Source organism: Lacerta agilis, chromosome 1 (genome assembly GCF_009819535.1).
Source record: "Lacerta agilis isolate rLacAgi1 chromosome 1, rLacAgi1.pri, whole genome shotgun sequence".
In the NCBI taxonomy this organism is placed as follows: domain Eukaryota; kingdom Metazoa; phylum Chordata; class Lepidosauria; order Squamata; family Lacertidae; genus Lacerta; species Lacerta agilis.
In genome coordinates, this window is record NC_046312.1 from 103,267,385 (window position 1) to 103,285,324 (window position 17,940).

Sequence of the window (17,940 nt, forward strand, 5' to 3'; positions counted from 1 at the left end):
CTCTGTCTCTCTCTGTAAAGGAAGATGCCTTATACTATGTCAGACCCCTGGCCCATCCAGTCCAATATTATTTGGATGGCTGCAGCTTTCAAAGGAATAAGTCTTCCATCTTAGCCTGCTACCTTTTTTGTTTTAGCTGGAGATGCCAGGGATTGAGTATTGGGCTCTAACCAGTTGAAGCACGCACACATTGCCGCTGTGCAATGGCCCCTCCATTCTTTAAGAAGCATCAAAAGGAAAGGTTAGCATCATCAGCACTTCCAGTCTCCCACACTGCCCAGGTACAACCTCCACAATGCAAAAAAAAAGAAAGAAAGCTTAAAGCAGATCCTTTATGGAACAGCACAGCAGGCAAACGGCTTTGGTGAAAACTGCTTGCTTGCAAGCAAATAGCGCCAGTCACACAGAACTATTATCAACTTTTATCTGTAAAGGGAAGGAAAAACACACACTTCACAGTTTTCTATCAGCTTAAAACATAGCATAGCTTTAAAAACCCAACACCACCCCATCAAACAAAAAGGTTCTCAAATGGAATCGCCTCGTCTCAACTGTTAATGTTGGTTTCATTGGAAACATTTCCTCTCCCTATTGATGTTATGAATTCAGCCTCTCAAAAATCTCTTACAGCTGCTGTGCAGCATTGCTTTATATTAATGTTATTTTCTAGAGCCTGGTGACATAGGAACATTAATCATCCTGTGGGTCTTTCCTCAGAAGCAAACAGTCCTGTTAATGAACGCTTCGGACAACGAACTCCGAAGTGTTCCGGTTAGCGCACTTTGCCCCGGAAGACAAATGGAAGCCGAATACCGGTGGTGGGAGGCCTCATAGGGAGAGTGTGTGCCTTGGTCTAAGAAGGGAACTTCGGAACGGATTAAGTTCGGAACCCGAGGTACCACTGTAATCCTATATATAACTGATTCCATTGAATTCAGCAGGGCTGACTTCTGTGTAGATTGCGAGAGAAGAGCGAGAAGGGTCCCTTCCTGGATCTCAATACCTTAACAAAGCTTGTAGATAACATACTGAAGCCACAGGGAGCTATTTATTCTGCAACATATATAGAAGTAAAAGAAGCAGACTACACTTTGTGCTAACAGTTTGCCTTGACAGACTACTATAAAGAGACGGGAGAACTTTAATGAACAAAACTGAAAGGTGTTGAGCTGCCGCACATTATTTAGGCATATAAATACATCTGTTTTTGATGGAATCTGTTCCAATAGATCTATTTTTAGTGCAGTGTTGCACAAACATTTCGATCTCACTTCTTCACATTTTTTCATACCTTTTCGGGCTGCTGGGGTGCTCTATTTTATTTTTATCAGAATTTTTTGTTTGTGTGTTTGTTATTATCCTCCTAACAGAAGCGTGCAAGCAGCAGAACACCAGAGGTAATGGAGCAGCTCATCGGCCAGGAGTTCCCAATTGGTCTTGCCAATTCAGCGATTTATCCCAAAATGGTTTATTCTTAATAGGAAGCTGGAGTCACATACCCCCCACCCCCCCTTAAAACGCATTTAGTTTTCCTGGTTCCAATTGTACTTACTTCCAGAATTGCATACCAGTTCAGGTTGGGATATGCCACCATCATGTGCTGGTGGACCTGCATGATTATGGGAGCTGTAATCCAGGATGAATGAAACTGTATTGCAGCAACATGTCAAGGGCTCAAGGGCAACACATTGACTATCCCTGACTTAGCGGGAGAGCAGCATCTACATCTATATGCTCTGTAATATACAAGTGTTACTACCTAAAAAGTGGTCTAAAAAAGCTCTAAAAAGCCTTGGCTTCAGAAACCACTTATTTCACAGCTCAACATAACACAGGGGTCAAACGTCAGAGACTGGCAGCAACAGAAGCTAATAATTAAGGCTGCCCCCCCCCCCCGTTGACGAACATGAAATATTCATGTGGCGACATTCAGTGCTGTTTTTTCTAGAAAAAGAGGTGCCAGAACTCACCATAAACGCCTCCCTTGTTCTCTTATAATGGCAATGGTGCCCACCTGGTGAGAGTCAGCATTCGTCATACTAATGGTTGCATCCACTGAATTCACACCCAGGGTGTGACTTAATCGTACTTCACTCACAGTGGAGAATAACCATTGTCACACACCTTCGGGCTTGGACACTGAACCATGGCTGATGGATCACCCTTCATTTTTGGTCAGTTAAATAAAATAATCGCCATAGAATTGATGCTTTTGAATTATGGTGCTGGAGGAGACTCTTGAGAGTCCCATGGACTGCAAGAAGATCAAACCTATCCATTCTCAAAGAAATCAGCCCTGAGTGCTCATTACAAGGACAGATCCTGAAGTTGAGGCTCCAGTACTTTGGCCACCTCATGAGAAGAGAAGACTCCCTAGAAAAGACCCTGATGTTGGGAAAGATGGAGGGCACAAGGAGAAGGGGACGACAGAGGATGAGATGGTTGGACAGTGTGCTCGAAGCTACTAACATGAGTTTGGCCAAACTGCGAGAGGCAGTGAAGGATAGGCATGCCTGGCGTGCTCTGGTCCATGGGGTCACGAAGAGTCGGACACAACTGAACGACTGAACAACAAATAAAATAAAATATGGTGTGATCATAGCCGATCTAAGTTCAGAAGCTGGGCACCCCATTAATTCCCCCCCCCTCTTTTGGTAGGATATGTTTAAGAACAGATATCCTATATTCCGTGGTAACTAATATCACAACAGAAGTACTCTGTAATACATGCACACAAACACACCACTACTCTATGTCCCATATATTTTAATTGTTCACCAGTTTCATGTTACTAGTCTCCCTCTGCTGGTTGGAATGTGAAACGTCAGGCTGAATGACAGGCCAACCAACTCCGCCTTTTTTTGAAGGCAACTATGGCAACTCTTTACATCAGGCCCAGAGGGCTGCCCCACACTCCAGCGTCTCAGTCATAGTCTCATGGCCACAACAAAGTCCAGCCACCCAAAGGCAGAGCAGGCCTATGCATCTTAATTCACCCTACCATGAGACAACACAAGATTCTACACCAGGCTTCCTTAACCTCGGCCCTCCAGATGTTTTGAGACTACAATTCCCATCATCCCTGACCACTGGTCCTGCTAGCTAGGGATCATGGGAGTTGTAGGCCAAAAACATCTGGAGGGCCGAGGTTGAGGAAGCCTGTTCTACACAGAATTCTAGGCAGTCCACAAACCACCTTGTTACTACCAAAAGGAAAAAGGAAACCCTTTCCTGTGACAAAGCAACAGTTAAAACTGAATCAAGAAATCAACAATAATTAAACATTAACAGCAAAATAAACACAGTATGAAAATGAAACACCCAGAGATGTTCTATCAAATGTGCCTCTGCACAATCGCACTTCAAAGCTGCCCTCAGCAACAGTTCTTTAGAAGCTTATCGCGTTTTGGAGCAAGGAGCACTTCATATAAAATCCCTCTGTGCTCAAGGCAGTAGGCAGAGCAATCTTAGCCCCCCCCCCCCAATTTGCAAAGGGGGTAGGATTCGCCAGAGATCATAGAATTGTAGAGTTGGAAGGGACCACAAGGCCCATCTAGTCCAACTCACTGCAATGCAGGAATATTTTGCCAAAGTGGGGCTCGATCCTGAGATTAAGAGTCTCAAGCTCTACTGACGAAGCTATCCTAGCCAGCACACGGCTCCAAAGGTCCCCACAGCTCAAAGTGGAGGCCAACCTCTGCATTTTTATATATATATATATATACCTTCTGTTTACTGAGATTTTATATTTACTGTATGCTGCTTAGATGTTTTATATGAGTCAACAGTATATAATTACTTAGATGGATAGATAGATAGATAGATAGATAGATAGATAGATAGATAGATGATAAATAGAGAAAACCCTGACTTTGCATTAGCAGTGGCAGAACCCTGATGCATTATTTTTTATGGATACGAATCAAGCTTTCCAAAGCTGGAGGCAGCCTCCTCCAGATGTTGCTAGATTATGACTCCCATCATCCCTGACCGTTGGGCCATATTGGCTTGGGCTGATGGGAGGTAGAAATCAACCACACCTGTAAGGGGAAGGTTGATGTAAATGCTAGTATTTAAACTTTTTAAAGATGTAAGTAAACTGTGTGGGCATTCTGCATTCTGCAGCTTCCTGATCGGTCTTGTGATAATGAGGGGAATGAGCTGAAGCCTAGTGGAAGCAACTCCTTCGTCAGCCTGCCAGGGCAGCTGAATAGTCTATAACTCGCACAAAACCACAGCCATATGTCTTTTCTCCTTATACCAGTTCATTGCTGAAGGACAAATTCTTGCACTGTAGGATTCTACCTAAACTGGCACATACCTCATGTACATCTCAACTGAGGGCTTCTTTCCTCCCTTCTGTATTTGGCCTTCTCGCAAGTGGCATGTGTCCCACTTTAAATAAGATAGTCCTCTATTTGAAGGAGTGATCACAGAATCATTGTAGAGCTGGAAGGGACCGAAAGGGTTGTCTAGCCCAACGCCCTGCAATGCTGTTCATAAGAACCAGAAGTTGGATCAAGGCAAGATCAAGAAGAGAGGAAGCTAAGCAACACCCAGATATAGGATCACAGTTTGAAGGCAGGGATGGGAATGTGAGCAAACAGAAGGGAAACTCTGCAGCGTTTACCATGATGCTACTATGCATGAAATTCAAAATAGCCTCCAAGGACTATTTTAAATAAACTGTGGGTATATCCACTGCTTTTTTTAAATTTCCTTTAGTACTTCATTCACAATCTTGTTGCCTTGAAAAAAAAAGTTTGTCTCTCTCTCTCTCTCTCTGTCTCTCTCTCTCTGTCTCTCTCTCTCACACACACACACGACTGAAAAAGGTCAAAGTCAAGTTTTAAGATAAATAATCTTTATAGCTATGGCACTTTATTATAATCATTTATAGAAATGGCTGCTGTGCTACATTAATTCTCTAAAGTGCTACTAAAGTTCACAGGTTTGCCTAGAGGGATGTGACTGGGTGGGGGGGGGCACATTCACAAGCTCCGTAGAAGTGGAGCTAAAGAGCTAGAATTACTGCAGTACACTCTGTGGACAACTAATCCAGAAAGGGGCAGCTAGACTAGTGACTGAGAGCAGCTGCCAGCCCTACTGGCTCCCAATATGTTTCTGAGCATAATTCAAAGTGTTGGTGCTGACCTTTAAAGCCCTAAACGGACTCAGCCCAGTATACCTGAAGGAGCGTCTCCACCCACATCGTTCAGCCCACACACCGAGGGCTCTGGAAGAGGGAATTTCACCAGGCGCTGCTTTCAAGCTGAAATTCCCTGTTTTGCACAACTATTAAAGGTGTGGGAGTCCTGCTGCCTATTACATCTGGCCACCCTTTTATCAAGGCAAGAACAAAAATCCAAAATCTTGCCTTGAACAATTGACTGGAATTTCCAGGAAAGCAAAAAAGAAACAAGTTGTACCTCTAATCATTCGTTTGGCAGATTTCAAATTTGTACTAAGATTTCCCAAAATAGTGTTTTAACAAACAAAAAACCCCACAATTTGTTTTTACTCTAACACACTGCTCAACCCTGTGCACACTGACTAGGAAGCAAGTCTCACTGTGTTTAGTGGGAAGCACTCCCAGCTAAGCATAGGATAGTAGCAGATTTCTTTACCCTAACAAGCATAGCTTACCTGTGGGCAGGTGAATGGTGATGTTGTTGCAGAAATCTGTATAGCAGCATTCTGTCTTGGTTATGTTCTTAGAACTGTGGCAGAAGATTTGTGCTTTCAGTTGTGGCAGGGAGACACACGCCTTTATTACTTCTTGTCTACCGTTTTTTGTTAGCATGACAGAAGCCCAGCATGCTCCCTCAGTTTCACAGGTGAAGTTTGTTTTTTCACACAACTGGCACACACACGTTAGACCTGAAAAGATAATTAATCATTGGGTGAACACCACCAAGTAAAACCAAGTTTGTGCTGGTTGAGTTGCACACGGAGAAGAGATAAAAGTTGTTTGTTGTTGTTGTTGTTTAGTCATTTAGTCATGTCCAACTCTTCGTGACCCCATGGACCAGAGCACACAGATACAAGTTTAGTATTCTTTAAAAAATTGAAAAGTTCACAATCTTGATAAAAATCAGTTTTTGAGCTTTACTCAAAATTCTAAATGGTGTATCTTTATTCAAACACTGGCTTACTTCCATTTTAAGACTCTTAAATGTGAACCCCATGCTACTTGCTTTGCGGTCCCAATATGTGGCATGCATTGAAACACTTTGGGCTGGTTGAAATTAAAACAAACATAGAAGGTTGCATTCAGACAGCACTTTATTCCATTTTCCTGATGTTTCCTTACCTGATCATTTCCATGTTTTGTGTGATCTTTCACGCGATGTAAAAGCCATTTCTTGAACAGTAGCAGAAATGAGTGGAAGTTTAATGCTCATTTCCCTGTTATTTGCTTACAGAAATAAATATATATTTGCAACTTGGTTACAGCAGAAAATTGCAGGGCTTTTGCACTGTAATGTCCTGTGATGGGACTGAGAGTGGTATTCTGGCACGTAGTTTTCTCACCATTTAGTGACATGGCAGTGTAACGATCAAAAAGCCACAGGCCTGTAATGCAACAGGTAATGTTGTGTAAAAAGGAACATTAGAACCTTGTGATAGAAGCACTAGCATTGTAATCAGGAAAACTATTGCAACCATCTCCACATCACAATGCACTCCAAGTTTATCAATTGCCTTAGCATGGTTGTGCAGTCAGTTGCAGACTAAAGGATTATGCACTCCCACCCCTTCCTTTTTGGGGCACAAACTCTCCCAGATAGGCCTAACATAGTTTAACACTGAATCAGCAGTAATGTTCCCCATAGTTAGGGGAAAGTACCCACTTAATCACGGGACGCGGGTGGCGCTGTGGGTTAAACCACAGAGCCTAGGGCTTGCCGATCAGAAGGTCGTCGGTTCAAATCCCCATGACGGGGTGAGCTCCCATTGCTCGGTCGCTGCTCCTGCCAACCTAGCAGTTCGAAAGCACATCAAACTGCAAGTAGATAAATAGGTACCGCTCCAGAGGGAGAGGGAAGGTAAATGGTGTTTCCGTGCGCTGCTCTGGTTCTCCAGAAACAGCTTAGTCATGCTGGCCACATGACCCGGAAGCTGTATGCCAGCTCCCTCGGCCAGTAAAGCGAGATGAGTGCCGCAGCCCCAGAGTCGTTCGCGACTGGACCTAATGGTCAGGGGTCCCTTTACCTTTACCTTTACCCACTTAATCACAGACTTTAAAACCAGCCTAGTTTTTGTGCCCATGGTTTTTTCCGTGCATGAACTTTGTGCACTATGTTGTTTGTTGAGCCCTGACTTTTGAATTTAGACTCCACAAGAGTATTAGTAACTAAGCAGATTTATTGACAAACTCTACACAGCTCCCCAGAAGGGTTCTCAACACAGCCCCATTGCAGCAAGATTTTTCCAAACCAGTTGGGAGAGGGATATCTGCGTTGCCCTTAAGGGAACAGTGTAAAGTCAGTTCACTGTATTCCAGGGATGGGCAACCTCTGGCTTTCCAGATGTTGCTGGCCTCTCACCATCACTTGATCAATGGTCATGTGGGCTGAGGCTGATGGGAGTTGGAGTCCAACAACATCTGAAAGGGCAGAGGCTCCCCATTCATGCTGCATCAGAGTACAATGCATGACTGTTATTAAGCAGCTGCCAGACTATCATACATGGCTGGTGGGTTGCATTCCTCATGGTGGGTCACAGATTGTACTGACCCAGAGCACATTTTCTACAGCACTTGTATTTGCTTACATGTAAGACTGGGTATGTATTTTAGTTGTACATACTGTATTATGCATTTTATTTTATACAGACTCAGGTTTCATCTCATGTATATTGTAATTTCAGCTTGTTAAGAAATTGAACTGCATCCTTCTCATATTAATTCTTACAAGTCTGGCTGATGAATAATTGATCAAGATTGGCTGATGAAGCATTGAACGAAACAGATTGGTTATCCAGAAACTCTGTTCCGGCGATATTTGGTGATAGATTAGGTATATATTGAACTTTTGAATTATTCTACCGCGACCGGTGAAGAGGATTTAGAGACTTTGGTTGTAATTTCTGATCTTTGTATTAGTCTATAGTGTTTAGTGCCATTGTTACTGGCCATCGTGTTGTGTTATTTAGTTCAGCTTGTCTATATTGCAACACAGGGGTCTGTTTAAGGACTATCATACATGGCTGGTGGGTTGCATTCCTCATGGTGGGTCACAGATTGTACAGTCCTAGTCTAAAGCTGTTGAGGAGGGTTGGCTTTCTTCAAAGCAGTTCAGACGGTGTCCCTTTAAAAAAGGAAAGGAAAACCTATACCATCCCAATACTATATTGTTTTGCTTTCAGGTATCATTAAATTGACCCTACAAAGAGATGCTCTGTGCCAGCTTTATGTCATAGGAGAGATATGCCTGGTTCATAAACTGAGGGTAACAGTACATTCAAGTGTAGGCAGGCAATCCTTTTTTTTTTTTTATTATTATTATTATTATTATTATTATTATTATTATTATTATTATTATGTGATTGCTGACAAATAATTGCCCTCAACCTCTCTAATTTGCTGAATGGTCCCTACCCAGACAATCATAACATTATTGCCAAAAAACCTCATGGTGCATCGATTCTTGAATATCAGTGGTGCAAAAAGTTTTTCAGCATCTGTACCAAATGCTTTCTCTTAGAATTAGAGTATTTTTGCATTATGCATCAAGCCAATACTTGAGTTATGAGCAAAACATGCCTTTTAAATCTTGTTAAATATAAACACAAACAAGCTTGCTTGATGATTGCAGTTACACCTGCTGAGAATTGAATCTGTTTTCCATCAGTACAGTTCTAATAGTCCTTTGGGGAAAGTGTGTGTGTGTGTGTGTGTGTGTGTGTGTATGTATATATATATATATATATATATATATATATATATATATATATATTTGATGCAGCTTGTTTAGCTGGGTCCTTTCAAGTTAAATTGAGGTATATTTTCAAAATTGCATTTTGCTCTGTGTGCGCTCTATATTTAAACCAAATCCTGTCTTCCTAAAAGCATATAATTCTCCATAGCCTTTTAAAGTTATTCAGCGTATTTTCGTGACTATTTGCCACTAAATATTTGCCTGAATGAAACTACCATTCATGAAGTTGTTAGCTGTAATGAACAAATAAAATTACTAAGACCTTTTTGTTGTCAAGGTGAAGACAGAAAAGGAAAATGCTTCTTTTATATGAGAGATAAATGGAGGTCTGTAACAAGCTGTTGTTATGTGGAGTGCTTCTCTTAAGGATTCCTGCTATCCAGCCATGCCCTTTCCCAGGTAATGCATTACCCCTTCTCTCACCTCAACTCCTGGATTATGTAACCACCCACTGACCATGCTCAGTCATTAGTGGCAAGTTCCTCTCTTCAGCACCCTCTCCCCCAAAAAGATGTTTCATACTTCAGCAAACTTTACTGTCCTTCTCTTTCACCCACCCTTCAACCATACATGCTGTAGAAGTGGGAACCCAGACAATCTAGCAAATGCATGCAGGGCAGGTCCTGCTATCATGTTCCTGTTCTTCCCTATGCACATTCACTAAAACATTCCTGCCCCCATCCCATTTTGGAAGATCCGTTTTAAAAGCATTCTGTGGATGAGACCTACTGGGAACAATTGCTGAGATCACTAGGCTGTTTTGGCTTCTTGGAATAAAGAGTTAACTTCACCGACACAGTATGTATGTGTTTGTTTGTTTGTTTGTTTGTTTGTTTGTTGTTGCTGCTGACCTGCACCTGATTCTGGCTCCTGACAGGTGAGCACACCTTCTTGTCACCTGTGCGACATGGTTGAAAAGACACACAAGCAATTTGAAAACCAAATTTGGTTGTCAGTCTTGTCCTTTATCCCATTCTCCCATCAGGCTATCCAGCTTTTCTTTCATAAGCGCCAAGCATACTTTCATTCAAACATTCACCCATCAACTTTGTGGAGTGGGGGATAGTGGTGGTTCAAGATGCAAAACTGCTCTGGGGACTGACCGGAAATTGTAAGAAGCTGTGTGTGTTGGCATACACACCCTCACACCTAGGCAGAACAGTTTTCAGCGGAGCCGATCCGAATGACCACCCACTTCGCAATCCAGCATTATCATTTACATAGATGAGCTGTGTATGCCTCTGTCTAAAAAGGGTAGGGTATTACTTATAAAAGTCAGCAATGTGCCTTTTAATCTTTAAACTAAAAATGTGATCTGAAATAAGAAGACATTTGCTAGTTTTTGCCCAGAAGGTCTACAGATAAGCTTAATGGATTTTGAAAGGACATCTCATAGTAACTCAGCTTGTATCATATGCTTGTTTGTCACATTTTTCTATACCGTGATTTATTGGTTGGCAAAAGCGCTTCTATTTTAGTCACATCTCTCTCTACATAAAACAACAATATTTTTCACATGCAAAATGACTCATGCCTATTCCCGTATCATTTGCCATTCAACTTATCCCCTCTGCTCCAACATATGAGACTGAAATAGCTATTCATATTTTCCTGTTCTGGCACCCAAAAGCCAGTTATATTGCAAAACATTACTGCGCAGGTTACTGTGATCCTCCATTCATTAAACTGATTCTGAAAGCTCCCTGTTTATTATATCTTGAGCAGAACAGTGCGTGCAAGTCTGATTTCTATGGGGTGTCCAAACCCCTGTAGAATAGTGGGTGCATTGTTAGGGTAAGAGCCCGAGGGAACTGTGAGGTTACCTTGGTAAATGAAGGGCATTTAAAGACTCTCGTGGCTTAATAATAACATTAAAAGGCTTATTGCAGATGCAGCTGGATCCTGTTAGGTGTATCCATGGATTGCACATTTGTATCCAAAACTGAAAGAGAAAAACATTTTGCTTTGCTATCCGCATCTCATCTAAAGCAAAGAAAATATATTAACCAGAATTGGGCAGACGTGATTGTAGGCATGTTGATCCTACCAACTTAAAAGACTAGGCAGGTCAAGTGACACTTTTGCAGTTGTTTTAAACTTCTGCAAGACTTTGGACCTCCTGAGGCATGAGCATATACTGCAAACATTAAAGCAGATGGCTAGCAAAGTGTTCTGGTCTGGAAACAAAGGAGGTGAGACTATGTTAATCTAATCATGTTTATTCTGGCATGTGCCTCATATAACTTCAAACCCTTGGACTTTTTTATTTTTCTTGCTTTACCAAAGTCAACTCAGGGGTCATATTAAACAGTAATAAATACAGGGTAGTGCTCTGTTTTGCTCTTTCTTCTCTTCAACCTTTCCTAGGCAATTTTCCCCACATAGAGCCAGTGTGGTGTAGTGGTTAAGAGTGGTAGACTCGTAATCTGGGGAACCGGGTTCGCGTCTCCGCTCCTCCACATGCAGCTGCTGGGTGACCTTGGGCAAGTCACACTTCTCTGAAGTCTCTCAGCCCCACTCACCTCACAGAGTGTTTGTTGTGGGGGAGGAAGGGAAAGGAGAATGTTAGCCGCTTTGAGACTCCTTCGGGTAGTGATAAAGCGGGATATCAAATCCAAACTCTTCTTCTTCTTCTTTTTCTCTCAGATATGTGCAGTGCATCAAAGGCCTGCTTTGGCATCAGTGCTCTTACTTTCCATGTCATCTTTTTGTTTATATTCTGAATTACACATGGCTGAACATGCAAGGAATCTGGCTTTGCCACTGAATTTACACTCAACAAGGGGTCAAGTCTTTGATGAAGATACGATACAATAAGCGTTAACTTCAAAACATCTGCATGTCATATTCACAGCTTATGTCTTCAAAACATCATAGAAGTACTATCTTTAAAATAAGCACCACCCAGTAATGAGTGAAGTTGTCCATAGAGGCACATTATTACCAAAAGCAGCATATTCTGGCTTCCAATTGTGTCCAGGTATGTATTCCCTTCTGAACTAACGGGAGGTGATGAGAACACAAAAAGTTGTCAACATAAATGGCAATAAATGGAGTGGGTGAAAAGAACCGGATTATTCCAGTGCTTCTCCATCTTCACTGGCTGCCAGTCTGTTTGCAGGACCAATTCAAATTCTGAAGGACCACTTCTTCCCATACAGGCACCTTCCCCATTTACACGCATTCTATTTGCGAGTGACCACACCCGTCTGGTGCTGGGTACCTGGAAATGGGGAGCACTCGGTCAACCAACCCCACTGTCCCTGCAACTCACATGAGCCAGAAAGGCAGTGGAACTGGCACAGCTGACAGAGGTGGGGAAGCCTCTTCCCCAGGTGTCAGCTGGGCTGGTCAACCAAGCCTCACTGTGCCTCCAGCTCATAAGAAGACCCTCCCCAGAGCCCAAAGAGGTCCTTTGGGTCGGTCTCCTCCCTAGCCATGAGGATTCTCCAGGGTGCTCCTCATTTTATGTGATTTCACATATGCACACAGGGCCCTGGACCGTAACTTCCCCATAAATGGAGAGTCACCTGTATATCTCTATTGCAGTAGTAGCCAACCATCAGAGATGCAGGGTGCTGTATCCAAAATTCCTGGAAAGCACCACGTTGGCTATCACTGATGTACCTGGACCTGGAGGTCATCTTCAGAGGCTCTTCTTCAGGTGCCTCTGCCAAATAAGGTGTGACAGGCAGCTACTGGAGAAAGGGCTTTTTCATTGGTAGTGCCCTGGTCTATGGGATGTCCAAGGCAAAAGAATGGCTTGTAAATGGGTTTGTTTACTGTCCAGAGAACATCAAGTTATTAATGACCCGTGCTACTTACACCAGTTTTATTCCCAGAAATCCCATGGAATTTGTATCTCCCGGTATATAGTAAACTTGCAATTTATGTAAGGGTTACATTCCAGGGATGGCACCTAAAGGCGAAATCATGTACAATCAAAACACATTGGGTTAAATGGCAGGTGGGATTGCCCAAGCTATGTTTCCCAGAACCCTGCTCCCTTTCAGCCCCTTGAAAATAAACTCTCTCTTTTTGGTCACGTGCACAAAGATGAAGCATGCAAGTTAAATGCACGTAAATTGTGGGCTTACTGTAGATTGGTAACATTTGGACCGTATACTTTTATTCTTCTGTCATGAATGATGCATGGTAGAAGTGCCATGTTCACTGATGTTGCTCATCACACCATCAAAATAAATGCTGAGGTGCCAGTTACCATATTACCAGTTATGTAAATGTATAAAAGTTTAAGATGTAAGAACCAAGAGTTATTCAAATAGTAAGTTGGAAGCCCCTGTATTTGCACTCAACAATAAAAGTCAATGGACTCATTTTTTTCCCCGTACAATGCCTCCGTATCATAACAACTTGGACTGAACCCATCCTACCTAATAGCTTTTGACTGGTTATTCCCTTTAAAACGTAATTGACCTAGTTCTTGAATGTATACATTGATTATAATTAAATGCACTAAGCTCCTTAACATCCCTGGAAAAAAAATAATGAAGACACATCAGCTACAAGCAGCTGTCAACACTATACAGACAACAGACTGAGGAAAGTGGAGGCAGTATGAATTATATCATTGATTTGGAAAAAAGGAGAAGTGAGATATAATGGGAAATATTATGAATGAATAGATGCAAACCCCTGGTCTCTTGGAAGCAAAAAAAAGAAAAAGAAAAAAGCTGGGATTAAACAGACTTGGTATTCCAGTTGAATTATGCAATTAACTATCTGGAGAACACATGTTTGTCACGTACATTTATGCGCAGACTTGCTTTCTGGACTTTATATAGCACCTCCAATTTTAAAATATGAATTTGAACACACAGAATAAAGCTAAGTGACCATGAGAAAAGGGTATTGTACAACCAGTGTTGATGCTTTGAATGCACGTATCTCAGTGTAACCAGGGTCCTCTATAACCAGGGATGGGGAACCTGTGGCCCTCCACAACTCCCATCATCTCTGGCCACTGGCCATGAGGGCTGATACAAGTTGTAGTTTAACAACATGTTGCCTATCTCTGCTCTAACCCCTCACACACATACATTCCCAACTGTATTCAAACCCTCCTCCCAATTTTTTTTAACTGGAATTGTGTCTGCCTCAGACTCCTTGCATTAGAAGTAGCAACCATCACAATCATTTATTATGGATTTTGCTCTTACTTCTATCACTGTTGACACACAAGCATCTACATTGCACAAACACTTTGGGTCACATAAACAAACATACATGCCATGCACCACAGTAATTAAACCTAGTACTTATCGTCTCTATACAATAAAAGTGTGGAATCTAATATTAGGTTGAAAATATTCAGCATGTTTTGGCTATCAGCTTTCAGTGTTCAAAAAAGGAAAAAGAGGAGAGCCACACAGGTGTGAAGATAGGTTTTTCCAGAGTATGCAACATTTGGTGAAATTGCCAGAAGCTTATTTGAAACATAGCTTTGCAAAATAAGCAGATATTTGCAAATTTTCTGACTTTGCATAATCTATGCAGATTATAGAATTCCACATTTTTGGCACAGAATGTGGGTTACCTTGGCACAAACTTGTTCCATATACAGGTATTTAGAACATATTACTTCTAGTTCTGCTGCCAATATTGCATGACCATGCATAACTCCACTATGCACACAGGGTTGGCCAAACACTAGAATTCCAAGTTCATGGAAATATGTTCTTATGGAAAAATCTTGAGATAACTCAGGTTTAGACATGGAAGCAATCGGGTCCACCTCACCACCTCTCCTCTTTTTTTCATGATTGCACCTCACTGCTCATTTCATGCAAATTCCCCAAAGATCCGAAGTGCCCCTTCTCTTTGTTGTGTTCATTTGTACGGAACAAAGAAAAGTACACTACAGGAAACAGACCTGAGTAAGACACATACCACCCTATACAACAACATGCACCAGAGTGACTTAGGGCAGCAAAATAGCTTAGAGGGTTCAGCAACCGTGTAAATGCAATTAATCATAGAATCGGAGAGTTGGAAGGGACCCCGAGGACCATCTAGTCCAACTCCCTGCAATGCACAAATAGGCAGCTGTCCCATACGGGGATCGAAACTGCAACTTTGACGATATGAGGACCCTGTTCTAACCGACTGAGTTATCCAGGCTCTGTGCTAGTGGACATACTGTTTTGCACAAAGGAAAGCCTGGGCAGCCTCAAGGCTATGGAGGTAGTATGGGAAGTTTAATTCTATCCTGTCTCCTGGTACTGGGGGGTAAGAGGATCGCCCCTCAAACTGCTATTTGCATTTCCAAAAATGGTGCCTCCATTTGCACCAATGGGAGCTTTCCTCTGAAATGCAAACAGTAGTTTTGATTTTTGCTAGGACTGCCGGGCTCGCTCCCATTTACATAAAATATGTGTGCATTAATTGCATTCACACCCTTTATGTATCACCCATCTCAAACTCAAACCCGTTGTCCTCAGTCTGTTTTTCCCAAGTGGATCTCCTCCCACAACTCTGATAACTCTGATACAGCAGCCCCTATCCAGCAAACATCTCCTCTGCATATTATCCCACCCCTTGCCAGAACATTGCTCCCATAGCATTCTGCTAAAAAAGACAAAAGACCAGCTCCCCATAATCCTGAAAACCTGCCACATGCTATATTTCTTCCTAACTGTCATGTACGCGATGCACCCAAAACTGTCAGAGACACAACCTCCGCTCTCCAAATCTGTCCTTTCCCCCACATCCCTCAGAGCCCATCTTTCTCACCTAAGGAACGTTCCAGCAATACTTCCCCAAAAGCACTCTCTGTCTCTCTCCAACCATTTACAGTGCCATTTGCTCACTGTGCACTAAAGATGTGGCTTAGATACCGAACTGGTACCTAATATGAGAGGACTGGCTCTATGCCTGCCTGCCCATTCTTTCCAACAAAGTGGATATCACAACTAGCTTAAGATGATTTTCCCCCACCTTCGGGAGTATTTTGAGAACATACTAAGAAGAAGAACACTGATGGAACTCTACACACAAAAATAGATTTTTGTGGGTTTAAGAGGGGGAAAGCATACATTTGAATTGCAGTTCTAGCCACCACTTTGGGATGTCTCATAGAGCGAGAGAGAAAATAACTGGACCATATCAGTTTAATTTGAAACAAGTGTCAACCTGAAATCCAAACCCCACTTACCTGTGAGTAAACCTCATTGAAATCAGCAGGGCTTCTAACTTCTGAGTAGACATGTATAGGATTGCAGGGTTACACTTTTTTCTTCCATTTTAGAAGTTCAGAGCATGAATATACTTTATGCAGCAATTTAAGATATACTAAAAACCATTCAGTGGTCGAGGGAGGAGTATCAACCAGATGAAACTCAAAATGCAAGGGATTTTATTGAAAGTCTTTGGAAAACTCAGTCTACAAATATACCCCATATTCCTCAGTTAACATGAAGGAAACGGATGCAATAGCAAACGGTCCCAAATTCCTTTCAAGCAAAATGCTCTATGTGCAAGTGCAGCAAAAGTTGCATAAATAAAGGAAACATGAAGTTGTGAAGGTATGAATCCAGGGGCCCTGCCCCCAAGCATATTTAAACCCCAGGGTCAAACCTTGAATCACATGAAGTAATACTTCGGAGGAATGTGTAGAACGCCCTTCGCCCTAAGTAACAACCAAGTGCTCCCTCCACATCTACCACCAGGGGGGGAGAACCTCTGGGTCGGGGGGGGGGGATTGTAACTTCTGGCAGAATAGATCCCAGAGCCATTTAAATCAGTCAGCTGAGTTTGTAAACATAAAAGACACGCTCTGTAATATATATATATATATATATATATATATATATATATATATATATATATATATATATATCACACACACACACACAGTTCCCTGACGTCAACTCTAACCGGCCTTTGCCCTCAGAATCGTACACCAAAAGGTTTTATATTAAGCAGAGTTCAGCAGGATCAAACCTGGAGCCGCTCTTCAATGACGGAGCTTATGTGACTCTCCTCCAACCCCATTCACGGGCGCTTTATTCCGTTCCCTTCCTTTTTCAAAAGAATACTTGAAAACAAACAAACACACTTTTAATAGGCTATATTTGCATGAGATTTAATCACCCAAACCGTTCTTTGGCAACAGAGCCATTCAAGCAGTTTTTCATTCTAGTTAATTTTTTTCCTTTACGCATGATATATAATCACCCAAACCGTTCTTTTGCAACACAGCCATTTCATTCTAGTCAAAAAAAAATTTTTTTAAATAAAAAAGTACGTGTAAGTGGACCAAAGGGATGGGGGCGAATGCCTCTGGGCATGTGCAGAGAGCATCGGAGACGCGTCCAGACCGAATGGGCAGAGTTTCCTGGGATAAAAACCAAAAAGAAAAGTTTCCAAGCCAGACCCGCTCCGCGCCCATGTCCCGCGCTAAGGAGAAACAGGTATGCCGCCGCCCCTCCAGATCCTGACCCCCCCCACACACACACCTTCTTTTCCTTACCTGTGCAGAGAGAGGCGCAGGCTACCAGGACGAGCGCCAAGGCGCCCAGCCCGGAGCGGGACGCCGGAGGTCGCATGGCAGCACATGGGAGAGGTACTGGCGGGAGGAAGAGCGGCCGGGGTGGAGCGAGCCGAGCGGCGGTAGGACACGCGCGCAGCCCAGCTAGGGCGGGCTTCCCGCGGCTGCCCTCTCCCCTCCCTTCGTCGACGCTCCCGGCAGGGTGGGCTGCAAGCAGCGACTGTCAGCGGCAAGCAGCGACTGTTGGGGGGGCGGCGGCGGCGGCGCCGCCTGGGGTGGGGTTTGCATCTTCGCCCTCCTCCGGCTCCGCCCGGCCCGGACACACCCCTTAGGTCCCTGTTTACAGGGCAGAGGGGATTTGCCCCGGAGGGGGGGGGGAGAGAGAGAGCGAGAGAGAGAGAGAGCGAGAGAGAGAGAGAGCCGAGGGCCGCCTCTCCAGCGGCGTGGCTCCAACTTCGGGCTCGGGGAAAGGCGCCTCAGTCCGTGGAG

General features: G+C 43.1%; 1 protein-coding gene across 1 annotated transcript in view; it reads right to left on the reverse strand.

The window, feature by feature from the left end:
- The window catches only part of ACVR1C (activin A receptor type 1C), a 39,236-nt gene extending 21,618 nt beyond the window's left edge, over positions 1–17,618 (reverse strand). The window contains exons 1-2 of the mRNA XM_033165259.1: positions 17,434–17,618; positions 5,647–5,880 (exon numbers count right to left, since the gene is read on the reverse strand). Of these exons, the coding sequence (XP_033021150.1) occupies positions 5,647–5,880; positions 17,434–17,509 (310 nt within the window). The 5' untranslated portion in view covers positions 17,510–17,618. The remainder of the gene's footprint in view (positions 1–5,646; positions 5,881–17,433) is intronic.
- Positions 17,619–17,940: the final 322 nt, after the last annotated feature.